The 15,083-nt window shown below is 46.6% G+C and overlaps 1 protein-coding gene across 1 annotated transcript in view; it reads right to left on the bottom strand.

Moving 5' to 3' along the window:
• Nucleotides 1-15,083, bottom strand: part of LOC119169122 (serine/threonine-protein phosphatase PP1-gamma catalytic subunit B) — an 83,043-nt gene that overhangs the window by 28,529 nt on the left and 39,431 nt on the right. Inside the window, exon 4 of the mRNA XM_037420228.2 lies at nt 9,276-9,499. Within this exon, the coding sequence (XP_037276125.2) occupies nt 9,276-9,499 (224 nt within the window). The remainder of the gene's footprint in view (nt 1-9,275; nt 9,500-15,083) is intronic.

The following is a 15,083-nucleotide window of genomic DNA, read 5'->3' as shown; positions in this document are numbered from 1 at the left end:
GATAGTTATAAAAGGCGTGTTTTTACAGTCTACAAAGTATGTGACTATGGCGTAGTGAAAGCCTGCCCGGCAGCTGTTGTAGCCGACCGAGAGACTGTGGGTACGACTCCCGTTAAACAGAACTTTTTTCTCTGTCTTCCGATTGTGTGCATTTTTTTACATCATTTCCGTGATAAAAGTATGCCACTGAAGTTTTGGTGGACCTGGAATCAAACACCTTTGTTAAAAGAGAAAGAGGAACACAGGAAAGCATGATGGTGGTAGAATAGGAAAAGTGGCCAAATGAGCGTCAAGAGTGCATTGCCGAACTGCTCTAATTGGTCCCAGCCGCCGCTAAGTGTGCGGTAAGTTTCTGGGCCAAAAGACACACATTGCAAGCTTTAGTTATAAAAGCCACAAGCTACCAGAATTGTAAACTTGGAAAAATCAGAAGGCGGACACATCATTCCATTGTGGCGATTTTATGGGTGTATGCTTGTTCATACAGTTGACTCCCGATAATTCTAAGTTGCATAAATTGAATTTTTGGTTAATTAGAAGTCAAACAGTGGTCCTATCAATTTTGCATCGACACCTATAGGAAAAAATGCTCGATAATTTGAAGTTAAAGCTCGTAATGTTGGTTAATTAGAAGTTTTTAATTTGAGAGCCTCGAGACGGTAGTCGCCGTTGCCAGCGAGTGGGACGATCAGCGGAAACGCCGGTATGACTACAGTGATCCCACTGGGGACTGCCGATTTGAAGCAACTTTTGGAGCATTCAAATTTTAGTTTTTGAGCACTTTGGAGCAGTAAAGTTTTAGTTTTGAAGCATTTTGGAACAGGTAATCTTGATATTAAAAGCATTTTACAGCAGTAAAATTTTAGTTTTGGAGCAGGAAATCTTACTATTTGGAGCACTCGGCGTATGCATATATTCATAATGGAGCACTTCGGAGATGAAAGTACCTCAAACACTTTAATATTACATGAACACTGACCTAGAACAAAGGATCTTTTTAGATTGAAAAAGGCTTCGAGAACTTCCACATCGTTCTTTTCACCATCTCAGGTTTATTAATTGGGGAGAAAATATTCGTAATACATTTATAAATTATTTCTGAATTTCGCGCTGAAATCTCTGCACGTGATACCACGAATATCAATGTGTATATTTTTACTTTAGCGACATTCGTTCAAAGTAATTTCCTGAGACTTAGCACATTAATTCTAGAGCTATCTCAGAAGCCAGTTCAATTTGTTTTTAGTACCTAAGAGCTATATATGACCTAGTAAAAAAACATCAAAATTTATAAAATCACAGCAATTGATGAATTAATGCAACTATGTGAAGCCACCCGAATTTCCCTTTTACGCGTTTTCTTGCTTATCAAGAGAGTTCTTGTGGCAAGCATGGCGATTTCGGAATTATGAAAGCGTAATTTACTAATGTCGAATATCATTAATTTGAACATGCTTAATTCAAACTTCCGCTTAATTAGATTTGACACTGTGGTCCTAAAGCTATGTGTATTCCAATGGGTGAAAACGACCTGTAATTGGAACACGCAAGCACTTGTGACGGTTAATTCGGACATACTGCCCTCTGAAAATGCTTTCAGCACCACGCCCAATCCCACACCGGCACCTCCCGCACCTCAACGCTGCACGCAAAGAAGGAAAAGAAGCAAAGGAAAGGCTGGGGCGGAATGTTTGCTCTCTCTCTACATACCTACCAACCTGGCAACAGAGAAAACCCCTGAGCAGGGAGGGGGTGGGGGTTACCGACTTTTTTAATTTGTAGCTGTGATGGGTTCGCTTTTAGTGACAAGCATAATCATGTTTTGCCACCATAAGTCAAATCGACACGCTGAATTATTTCCCCCATTTTTGGCACCAAAAGAAAAAAAAAACACTACGAAAAACGATGGGGGGGGGGGGGGGGATGGGTCCCAAACGCAAGCGCAAACAGCGGCGCTGCGGTCTCATAATGGCTTGGAGTGGCCGAACACACAAAGGTAGGGTTTCCCACTAAGGTGAGAGTCTAAAAAGGGGAGCGCAAATGCTCCCGGTCAAAATTTCGTACCATCAAAACAACTAACAAAATATATTTCCGCCAAAACAACTCTCGTATGTCTTCCTGGGTCACATGTCAACATATGAGACAGCGCAAGTGGCTGCCGCGAAAATGCGGGTCAAAGCTTTGGCTTTGTTCACTACTAGATTCTTTGGACAGGAACGGCAAAACACTTCTAGCCCTTTTTACGTCTTCACGGCATTTAATCCTACCGCTGCGTCAGCCATGTGCCCTCGGAGCTCGTAGATCGCTATCGCATCGTCGCGACCGCGGTTTTGTGCGCGTCGGTTTACGGCAAACGGTAGTTTTGTTTTCTATCGATGTGCTTCAAAACTAAATCGTTTCATGCTATCTATGGTCGCAACTGCCGCAGTTTTCTCCACAGAATTTACGGAAAGTAGCATTGCTTTGACTAGTCGAACTTGGCCGTATGTACACTTTAGGAGTTCTGTCAGTAATGTCGCCATGATCGTGTCGGTTTCGTCTGCGACCGCGGTTTCGTCCAGAGCGGTTGTGGCAACGACAACCACACTGTAGAAGGCAGTGCGTGTGCTGGTCGCAAGCGCACTTCCGAAGCTTCAAGCACGCTGCTCTCAATCGGCCTTCGTTCGGCGGTTTGGATACTAAAGTTCGTATCACAAGCCACAATTAGGAAGAGTGTTCGGATCATTCGAATTTTGTCCCAATGGACACATGAATTTAGCTAGGGAATTTTACGAATTCGTATCTGTCGCGGTTTCACATCACTGAGACTTTACTGTAAGTTTAGATGAACGCCTCTCAAATTCGTTTATAATGCCGTGGGCTCGCAAAAAGCCTGAAACGGACTAGCCTGCATTTTTGTCAACGCGGCCAGATCTCGCACATATATTTTGACTTCAGAAAGATTTTCATGACTGCGTGCCCATGGAAGAAACGGTCCGATTCCGGGAGTCTCCTTGACAATGCGGGAGACTCCGCAGGTATGTGATGATAATGACACCAATACATATTGTTCTCACCTGATGGCAGAATGTAGAACAACGCCGTTTTTGTGGCCTCCACGACCAGCTACGGCAATGGGTCGTAGCCAATCGCGGAGGCCATGCTATTCTACAAATTTTTTAAAATCGAAAATGAAATATTTTTCGTATATTTCAGGCAAAATTTGTAAAATCATACGCGCAATCGAAATTCGTACATTTTACTGGAAAATTGGAAAAGTTTTTGCAAGTATGCAAATGCCCATCTGGAACGTGCCTGTGCCATGCTTCTGCCTTTTCTGCCCCTGCCACGTAGAGACCTTTCTCCTTTAAACAGCGTGGGCAGAGAGGGGAAAAGAAAAAAGCTGTCGCGGAGTGGTGGTGGTTAGAAGAGGAAAGAGGACGAAAGTCTGCAGCCCGCTAGGGAGCACGACCCAGCGCCTCTGCGGAGTGTTGGCTCTCTCTCAAATGCCGACCTGCGACGGACCAGTGCCACGCCTCCCCTTTTTGGTCCCGGACTCGTAGCGACCCTTTTCCTTTTAGCACAGGGCGCGGAAAAAGCAAAAGAAAATGCTGATGTGGAGTGTTGGTTATTTCTCAAACCTCAAATGCCGATCTGCTTCTCCCTGCGAGGAAACGCTCCTTTTTTATTGTCACGTGCTGGCCACGCTGTGACTGCGGCGCAGAGTATTAGCAGAGACACAGTTGCTGTCGTCTTAACATCTAGTACATAGGTGTTATAGGCCAGTTTGCAGGAAGGTAAAGAATTCTCTGATTAGACTGGACCGCTGTCTCCGGTAATAAAAACATTAATTATAGTTATTTAAATACTGCTGAAATTACAGTGTTTAGCGATTTTATTATTTCTGATGTCGTGCCGGGAGCCACAAAAAACTGCCCAGCGAGCCGCATGCAGCCCGCGGGCCACAGGTTGCGGACCCCCAAGATGGACAGTATGGCGCTGTTTGGCGCAATTTACGTCAATTTTATCATGTTGGCACAGCAAATCTCGTTTGGCGCACTTAGGGGCAGAAGTATCCTTGTGACAATTTCTACCTGTAGGATATGCTCGCATTTGGTCTGAGAACCATGAAGCTGCCCTGCCAACTTGGCCGGTGTTTTGCACTCAGCTGCAGAACACGTATGATAGTCCCGACTAAAAAGAAAAAGCAGAACGTCTCCTCGATTCTCGCAATCAAAGACCAAACAAAAGCGTTGACATGTTCTTTGAGGAGATGTCTGGGCTGTTCTGTCGAGCTGATCCCACAATGACGGAAGACAAGAAGGTACACTTCCTGATGCAGAGCAGCTGTTTGCAGGACTTGTGTGAAACGCACCAGCTGGCGTGATGGAATTCCTTCATGAAGCGATAACCACGGAGCGAATGCTAGGAAGGCGGTCTTCGCAGTATGAACGGCTGAACAACCTTGCTTGTCTGTCAGCACCTTTGGCAAACCCTGACGCCAGGAGTGTCAGAGACCTCACTGGGCTAGCCCGCAGCATTTAACACAAAGAGCTGCAAAAGCTTCACGCAGTGTCTCCACAGCCTCAAGTGGCTGCTCTGACGGACGAGATCAGTGAAAAGGTACGGCAGCTGGTACTACCATTATTAGCGTCTCCAGCTGAAACTCCTCTTCTAACTTATGCGGAAGCTTTATGCACTCCTGCGCCGGCAAACAACTATCTTCCCCGACCGAACAACCTGCAGACACCGCAGCACTTCCCAGGCCCGCCGCACTATGAGAATCCGCGACCCAATGTGCGGAAGTCTAGAGTATGGTGCGCTTCCGACAATCAGCCACTTTGCTACCACTGTGGTGAGCCAGGTCTCTTGTACTAGGAGTGCTTGTACCGACAAATGGGCCTACCTGGATTTCGGCCAGATGCTCATTGGCCCCGGAATAGTGAACGACCCCGTGCTATTGCAGTGCCGTTCATCTTCAAGAGCACTTGACGAGCCTTTCGTCTTCGAATTTTCAGCGACACAAATCCCACTTTCTTTCTCCTCGACACTCCACATTCCCTGGTCAATACTCCACCTTCACCGATCTTGCAGGACGATTGGCTAGGTCTCCAAGCCCACGCTGGGAAACTATGAACAGTGACCTCTGAGGGTGGGACAGCTGTTAAGCTATTATAAAAACATCCTCCTCCGACCGGTCTGCCGACCTGCGACGATTCCTTTCTGCCGACACCCCTTATCTACGATCAACCTGTTTCTGCTTACATTGCCATTCTTGTCGACAACCATCCGGTAAGAACTCTTGTTGACACTGGTGCCGACTACTCAGTTATCAACGCTGAACTTGTGGCTGAACTCGGGAACGTTAGCACTCTTTGGGGGCATGGACCAAATCTTCAGGCAGCAGAGGGTCCCTCCTTGACAACGATCAGGAGACGCGCTGCAAGGCTGCAAATCCATGAGTCGATGTTCATTGCTTCTTTCATCCTGTTGCCCAAATGCTCTTGCAAAGTTATTCTTGGCACGTATTTCCTCCATGAGCATGGCGTCGTTATTGATCTTCAAGACTGTCTTGTAACGTTTGCTGACTAAGCCTTGAAACCTCGAGATAACGATGCGCAGAGGACTGCACATCGCATTGTCGACGCCGCCGTAACACTTCCACCTTGAACCAGCATGTTCGTTACAATACAAAGTGACATAGATCATGGCAATATCTGTATCGCCAAAGCAAATGTGTCGGTGCTCTTGGCTCAGCAAATATGCGTTGCCGGTGGCATAATCCAATGTGAACGTGGGACGACCAAGTTCATTGGATGTTAGACGATACCAGCATCTGGCCAAGCGAACAACCGTCTCTCATTTTGAAGCCATTGACAACAAGCATGTACAACAATTGGCCCGATTTCTGCAGCTGTTAAAGACGATACCACGATAGCAGATACAGTCGATGTCAATCCAAAGCTGCCATGCGCACAGAAAGAGCGAACCCGCTGTATTCTCTGCATGTTTAGTGACTGTTTCGAATCTACATCCGATACAAGGCAAACACAGACGGTGAAGTACCACATTGTAACAGACTGCTTAACAGCTCATGCGTTAGCACACCTACAGAGTGTCACAAAAGAAACAACAGGCCATACATTCTCGAGTAAAGCAGATGCTAGATGACTGCAAACTCAACAAAGTGACAATAAAAGAAGTTTACCCACATCCGGCATCGAGAACTCACTAGACTGCCTCCGATGCGCCTGATACTCTTCCATGGATTTACACAGTGGCTACTGGCACATAGAAGTTGATGAACGCGGCCAAGAGAGAAAAAAGGCATTCATAACTTTTGATGGTCTGTACGAATTTCAGGTGCTATCATTCGGTCTGTGCTTTGCTCCTTAAAATTCCAGAAGATGATGGATACAGTGCTGTCGGCTCTTAAGTGGGAAGCATGCCTGGTTTGTTTAGGCATTGTCTTCACAAACGTTTGAGCAGCACTTGCAGCGACTTCGATCCATCTTTGTTGCAATTCATATGGCAGGCCTATCGCTGAAACCAGAGAAAAGCCATTTTGGTAACCACCTTGTTAGTCTTGATGGTAATCGGCCGAGCCCAGACAAAACATTGGCTGTCGCTGATTTCCCAATACCTGCCACCAATTGTGATGTGCATCAGTTTTTGGGCCTCTGTGCATAAGACAGACATTTAGTGCGATGTTTTTCAAACTTAGCCGAACCCCTTATTTGTCTCGCAAAAAAAGATGTTCTTTTCATGTAGGGACCTAAGCAAAGACGCGCTTTCTTAGAGCTTCAGCAGCGCCTCCAGACTGAGCCCTTGCTCAAACACTCCGACACTGAATTACACACAGATGCCAGTAACATTGACCTTAGTGCAGTCCTCATCTAGTGGCAAGACGGCGTCAAACGTGCTTTTGCTTAAGCTGACCGGTTTTTATCATCTGCGAAGGCAAATTACACAACCACTGCAAAGGAGTGCCTAGCTGTTGTCTGGACAATAGCTAAATTCAGACCAAACCTGTATGGTTGCACCTTCAGAGCTATTACCGATCATAATGAGCTTTGCTGGTTGGTGAATCTCAAAGATCCTCCAGGACGTCAGGCGAGGTGTAGCTTACGCTTTTAAGAATTCCATCTGACAGTCGTGTACAAGTCTGGCCGAAGGCACACTGACACGGACTGCCTTTCACAAGCTCCTTTTATGCCAGCGTCGGGTAATCACGATTTTGATGGTCATTTTCTTTGTGCCATCATTGTATCTGCTATGGCTGAACAGCAGAAAACCAATCTCAAACTTCGACAGTTTGTCGAATATCTTAAAGGCCACAGTCCGCATCCACCTCCAGCATTCGTATTATTGCAATCATCGTTCAGTGTTCGCAGCAATATCACACAACTGAGCGCCTGCTTGTCGTCTCATCAGAGTTATGAGCAGAGGTCTTGTCTGCCTGTCCGGCCACTTGGAATTCACATGTACCTTGGCCTGAATTCACCAACACTACTACTGGCCTAGGCTCAATCGGGACGTCAAGCATTATGTAAAAACATGTCATGAATGTCAGCGCCGTAAGGCACTACCTAAGCACCTAGCTGGCTTATTGGAGCCCATTGCCCCTCCAACACAGCTGTTCCAACAAATTGGCAGGGATCTGCTCGGACCTTTTCCCGAGTCTCACGACGGCAATCCCTGGATTGTAGTCACTACTGATGACATCACGCATTACTGCTAAACAAAGGCATTACAACGTCGGACCATCATTGAGATTCGCCACTTTTTCCTGAAGACTATCGTCTTCCCTAATGAAGCACAAGCTGTTGTCATAGCTGATCGTGAAACAGCTTTTACCGCCCGAATGATACAAGACACCATGCAGCTTAGTGAAACAGCTCATCCAGAGATACTGCATACCACACAAAGCAACGACCTAACAGAGAGACTAAGCAAGACGATCACCAATATGCTGTCCATGTACGTTGACTGAGAGGACCAAAACTGGGACGAAATTCGCGGCGCTAATTCACAAATCCACCTATGTTCGTAGAAACTCGCGATATCTACATCGCAGAGACTCCAGACATCATGTCCAAAGAAGCCGAAGTGCAAGCCCCAATAGCAATTACATTGTTTCAGCCGGATTACCAAAGCTAGAATGGCCAGAACGTCGAAGCTGCAAACATTTGAACCCCCGACAGACAGGATAGATGGCGCCAATAGCGAGATCAAAATGAACCAGGAAATCAACTTTTCATTACAGAAACATTCGGCATCGTATGACTGGTGGTAAAACTGCGCTGCTACGTTATTACGAATGAGTTACACTTTCAAACCATTTTCAACTCATTTACTAAATTGTTGAGTTTAACATCCCAAAACTACCATATTATTACAAAAGATGCCATAGTGGAGGGCTCCAAAAATTTCTACCACCTGAGGTTCTTTAACATGCACCTAAATCTAAGCACAGGGGCCTCAAGCATTTTCACTACTTATAGCAATACAACGCCTCACTGCAACAGTGCTTGCTTAACGCGCGCAAGACAAGTGGCTTCACTGCACAGCCATTGAACATAATGGCAGACCTATGCACAACTCTGCTCCCGTAGGCAGCACATAAAGTAACTCTACACTGCAGGACAGTTTTACGTTTCTCCTAGCCATATACAGCTGTAAAAAGCAAAGCTGAACGTCATCGGGGCGAAAGCGTACGACACGGATATTGCGGATAACTAATCGATATAGCACCCTCTATGTGCAGCGCGGTCCCACATATGTGATGTCAACTAAAAGCATGGCACTACGAACGCAAAAGTAGTTTTCATGTTTTTGGTTTGGAGGGGGGAGGGGGGCACATCCGAGCATGCGCCTGCGGTGGCAAGAACGGCGGAAACCCCAGCTCGTTGAGCGCAGGCCCGCTTGCCCACCTCGGGCTCACCTGTGCACAATAACGAGCGCTCACTCTTGTCTGGTTGTCGCCGAGGCCACGAGCGTGCCACTGCCGCTTCCAGTTTTGCCGGCAGCGGGGCAGTCGCGGAAGATGCATGCTTGTTCCAAAATTACAAAACCTCAGGCAAAATTCCTAGATTGTTCGTGGGAAAAATGCGTTATATTAAGGTTGTCTTCTGCTGTTACTTTGTTACACAGAGGTTGCAAATACATGCACTTCTATGGGGCAACGATGGGAAAAAGAAAACTTCATTTTATTGACAAATTTGTTATATGGAGGTTTGTCATAAGCAGGTTTAACTGTATTATTAAAATAACGGAGTTACATAAAGAGTACTCGCCTGGTGTGCCCTGCAGATAAGATCGAGGTCGTGCTTGTGCAGAAACTTTGCAACCACATCTGCACCGAAAGTGAAGGAGACTCCACGGTCATTCTCCCCCCAACCCATGATGTCCTTGTCGGGATCGGCCCACAGCAGGTCACACAGCAAGCCCTGATCAGGCACGTCCGTCGGCCGCATTATCCGCCGCACCTGCTCCATCGACTGCAGGTCGGGACTTAGACCTGCAAATACATCAACAGAATAAATTTTTCTGTGGAATGAGTGCACCCTGAACCTACTAAGGTGTTGTACCCTCGTGGAGACAGCTACGTGTAAGCTATAATTCTGGTATCTCAAACACACCAGGTCACCAACACCAGGTGAGTGTGACTCCAGGTCAGAAATACAGTGGTACCTTAATTACACGACTTTCAGGGGATCATGCAAAACCGTCGTATAAAAAAAACTAAGATTCTACAGCATAGAACCCTTAAACATAATTGGAGGAGTTGCGAATATCCGCACTATAAGCGGTAATCCACTACAGTATAACCTCATTGCAACGGACCCACTTACAAAAGACATTCGAATACTACATACTAACTTGCAGCGTTATGCCGACCTCCCCATTTGATCCACTGATTGAGCTTCGTTTAGTACGGATTCTGGTGCAATGGACATTCGGATATAATTGACTAAAATGCGAGGCCCGCAGAAACTTTGTCAAGACTCTTTTATAGTGAACTTTTCTCCCGCGGACATCCCAAATTCAATAACTTCTGACTTCAAATATCACTTGGCATACTTTCGGGACTGAAATAGCGCCACAGGTATTGACGTACCAATTCAAGAACGAAGGCCGGATATTTCGATCTGTTAATGATTAATTATGCCTAGCTACGACGCCAAAAAATCGTCGCACAGCGTGCTTGATTTTGCACGTTGAGGCACTGATATGCAAGATTGCTGGCCGCTGTCACCGCTGTTCCAAACAGTTGGTACGTCGCGAACATGGCGGGGGCCTGCTACCGATGTGAAGGAGCCAGCATACGACGCGATTTATTGCTTGCCATGAAGCACATTAAGGCTTCTTCACTTTCACATATCTGCTAGCGCAACTATCTTGCCCACCAAGTTCGGGGCGGAGTAAGGCTTAGCCGCGACTTCGAGCATAAAGCGTGGCTGCAATGTGCATGGCCGCAGTGCCCGTTGTTTCAAAGTTCGACATGCTCGATCACGAGTACAAAAATTTGTTCTGCGGTGGTCTTCATCGCTATGTCCGAAGTGCTGATAAGCAGAACCTTCTCGCCGACGAGTCAACTCTATGACAATCTGTTTGAGACGTGCGTGTGCGATGTTCCCAACGAGTATGGCGCACGATCGTGATCTGAAGACTGAACTTCTCTTGCAGCTGCCTTAACAACCAGCGAACACAGAATGAGTGCGAAAATGTCGCGAAGTAGTGCGATTTTAGACAGCCGCGACCTCGCAACACACAAGAAGCAGACGATGAGGCGTATCTGGAATGAGCATTGGACAAGCAAGGTGTACTGAAGCAACACAGCAGAAGATGCCAATCGGAGGCCTCCAAATGAATTTCAAACATCTGCTTTTTGAACACGAAATGCTCGTTACAAAATACCTTTATGACGAGCTGAAAATGGTGATGGGCAGTTAGGCGTCGCGAAGCTATAAAACAAAAACACTTTTTTCTTTTCTTTATTTTTACTTCCCCGATGATATTCACTACCTCGGCAGGCACAAAGGCTTTTTACAGCACTTCTACATAGTCTAACATGAACATATTTTGAAATCAGGAAAAGGTCTAGAGACACCCAAGATGCAATTAAAATAAAAATCCATGTTTTTGTGCCCAATCAAGAATAAATTCATTTATGACTCGCAATTCTGTCCAGTTATAACAGATCCATTCAGTGTTTCCAGAAGTCTTGGATTTTATATAGTCCTCTTACAACAGACCAAAATCCTCTTCACTATGGAGGTCTGTTGTAATGAGGTTATGCTGTACAACCAAAAGAACTTTTTCAAGGACCGCAGTTGTGGTGATGGAAGCGGGCTTTAGTCGTTTAAAGCAGCTTTGGTAGCAGGTACAATACGGTTTTGGAGCAGCTTTTGAGTAGTAAAAGGGGATTTTTGGAGCAGCTCTGGAGCACCAAAAGGGGTACTTTGGAGCATAAAAATTCAGTTTTGGAGCACATTTCTAGAGTCACACATCACTGTTGATTGGAATTTTTACTTTCTTATAAGTGCAAAAAATTTCAGTGGTTTTTACTAAGCATACAATGCTGATCAAGTGACCCGACTTACCCCAAATTCATATACACAGTCGATCCCGGATATATCTAACACAAAGGAGATCACAAAATAGTTCAATATATTGATAATTTGAAGTTTAGAATACGTCTGTTTAGGAGTTACCTAGTAACACTGCAAGTCTTGGAGCAGTTTTCCGAGTTTGTGCCAGACAGAAGCTTGCCCATTTGTGCAGAATATATATATAAAAAAAAAAAAAAAACACGAGAACAACCGCACTTTATATGGCATGAAAAAAGTCCGCAACCTTAGATTGCCTTCTATTTTTAGCCATAAAATTCATGAGGCTATCCTCAAAAGTTTTCAGCCTCTCAACACTGCCTAATCCTGCGCCTTCGATTGCGCCAAAACAGCGACAAATGAGGCTGAATGCTGACAAAAGTTATGCAGCAATGCACGATTGCTTCGAGGCGTCGGCAGCATCATCGCTGCTTAGGTCCGCCTTATTGACACCGGTGACATCGGCCACAATTTACGCATCAGTGCATTCCGAAATGGCTTGTACGCTGATATCATCCTTAATGAAATTGCTTGCTGTGGCCCTTTCAGAGATGGCACCCGGAAATGCCTAGAGCTGGCACAAGTCATCGTCAAAGCATTCTAGGTCGTTGTCTGCTGTCATGCCACTCCCAAGGTTGTCGGTTGACTCTAGTAAGCCAGCTTTACCAAAGCAGTTTATGGCCGTAGTTCTTTTTACATCATTCCATGCCTCAGTCATCATTTGAATCGCCCCGAGAAGGTCGATATTCAGTTCGACCCCCAAACGAAGGTTGATCAGGAGCTGCTGCACAAGACGTTGCCTGTATCCTACCTTAAATGCTTTAATAATGCCTTGGTCAAAAGGCTGTAACCTTGCCATGGCGTTGCGAGGCAAAGACTTGATAGTTATTCTTTTCGAGTGGCTAACGATGTGGTGTGCAGAACAACCGTTTACAAGAAGACAAAAGCTGTGATCCGCCTTCTCCAATTCGGCACCCCAAGCGCAGATCCATTCGAAAAAAAGGTCCCGTGTCATCTACGCTTTTTTATTTAAAGCAACTCGCACAGGGAGGCTCTTCGTGGTCTTGAAGCAGCACAACGACTTGCTCTTGCCGATAACAAATAACCGTAGCTTAAAATAACCATCTAAGTTCCAAAAGCACTTCGCTCATCTTACCCCATGACAGGAAGGCCCCTTCAAGTCCAACGTCTCGTTCGTCAACATCTGCCAGAACAGCGCTCCTTCATCAGCACTGAAAATATCTATCGGCAAAACGCTGTTGCGCACATTTGGCCATTCTTCGGACAGCCACTTCTCAGTTTCCAGGCGGTTTGTCGTGCCACTTTCGCCGGACAAGGCCTTTTCAACGATGCCATAATGGTTTTTAAAAGCAATGCCAGGTGGTGCCACCAATGAAGTCGGTTACCCCCAAGACCGCAGCAAACCGCTTCGTTTTCTCCCATTAACATCGGTCTGTCAATAGGGATGTTTTAGCCTCAGTTTCTAAAAACCAGGTGTGCAGCACCTTCTCAACATTGTCGTACACAGGAGTATGCACGGGACAAGCTTAATAACGGCACGACTGGGCAGCCTTCGCCTTTACATCAGCTTCGTTCTTCATAATCGTGCTCAACATGCTCTGAGAAATGCTGAATGCTTCTGCGACCGATGACTTCTTTTCGCCTGCTTCACATGCCGAATGATGACTGTTTTGGTAGCCAAGTTTCAGTTTTTTCACCTCCATGGCGACCAGTGCCAACAGATACCGCACACACCATAATTGTGCTTGCTTACGGTTACACGAAGCAAGTACAAATCAAAAACGTGGGAGCGGCGAGATGACACTATGGAAGCAAGCTACACACAATCAAAGCAACAAGGGCAACTGGAAATGGGTGACTGCTCCTGTCAAAACCGGTCAAAACATGCTCTCGGTGATGGTAATGGCACTTTGGCTTTCGAAGCAGGCAGCCACAACATTGTTTAAAAAATAACAAGAAAAAAACCCAGGCGTGTACAGCTTACAAAGACATGGCCTTCGAGATCAGAAATAGTGACCATTGCATGGAGTGCCTATAGAAACAGATCTCGAAGGCTGTGCTTTTGGCGATTGCATGTTCCAGTGCATGGAGGTGAACACATCTTTGAGGCGTGTGCAGGAAGAGGGTCCTTTATTTCTTTAAAGTGCGGCCGAATTGTAGTGCTTATCTTGGCTCTAGCGCAGCGAAGCGTTAGATATATTGAATGCGTCGGCGTACGATAGTTCGATATATGTGCCCACGTGCCACATACTTTGTGGGGGAGCATGTGGGCTAGGCGACTGTTTCCCTTTTACGGCAGCCTTGTTGCGAGGACATGTCTCTTCCATCGAGAAACGAGTCAATGCAGCCTCTTTCTTGAGAAGGGATGGGGCACCCCACAGCCAGCGCACACTATTCAATGGCCGGACACTCTCTCTTGCAACGGTGCCGCACCGAAAAAACCCAGTTATCCAGCCGTAAGTCATCCCAAGAGCACCCTAGCGATGTGGCTAGGGCTATGCAGGCACGGGCAGCCCGGGAGGCAGATATCGCGCAGTGGCTCCTGAAAATAACCTCAGGCTATGCGGCCAGTGCGAGTCTGCCTGGGGGGCTGCTGGTAATGGTTACCTCGGAGGAAGCTGCGACACGAAGAGGGGCACAGGCGGTGACCACATCGACGCCACAGGTGGCCGTGGTGTCCTTGGGAGCTGCAGAGACATCGGAGGGGGGCTCCGGCGGTGCCCATGGCAGAGACTAGCAGGCCGGAGGGCACGGACGTAGACCAGGCTTTAATGGCTTTCTTGGAGGATGAATAATAAAAGAATTATTCCCCTGTTTGTCTCTGCCCTTCGGCGGCCTTCTTAAAGGAAGGAGAATGTGAGGGGCATGTGCGCCCACCGACCCTTTCCCTTTTACGGCAGCCTAGTTGTGAGGACATGTCTGTCGCTTCAGAAATGAGTCAATGAAGCCTCTTGCGAAGAAATGGGGCTCCCCGTGGTCGGCGCACGCTATTCCCCTTTTCCAGCTCACGGAATGAGTTTCCCCTCCCTCAGTAAAGGAACGAACCCTCGTCAAGGAGAGGAAAACGTGGACGATAGAAAAAACGAGCGTGCCGACGACCGGATGCTCTCTCTTGCACCAGTTGCCAAGCAGGAAGAACAACCCCCTGGAATTCCCTGCGAGCCAAGAACGTCGACGACCAAAGGCGTAAGCGTCTATCCTTTGTTATTTGCCTAGAGTGGGAGTCGTTCTATGCGACATTTACGCTGTATGCTAACGAAGTAATAAAGTGTTGTTTTCTTGACCCAGCCTGTTGCCTTATTCGTCTGAACCCCAGAAGCAGAAAGGGGACATTATTCGTGCACGGTACGACTGTGTGCGGCTGAAACGTTAGCAAGGATTCTGCGGCAGCCGTACATAGGACGGACCTGTACAGCTTTTACATAGGATTTTCAAGGGGATTTTTCATCAGTTAAATATTGCCATTAATTC

This window comes from Rhipicephalus microplus, chromosome 3 (genome assembly GCF_043290135.1).
Source record: "Rhipicephalus microplus isolate Deutch F79 chromosome 3, USDA_Rmic, whole genome shotgun sequence".
Taxonomy (NCBI): Eukaryota; Metazoa; Arthropoda; class Arachnida; order Ixodida; family Ixodidae; genus Rhipicephalus; species Rhipicephalus microplus.
This window is presented reverse-complemented; position numbering and strand designations above follow the sequence as displayed.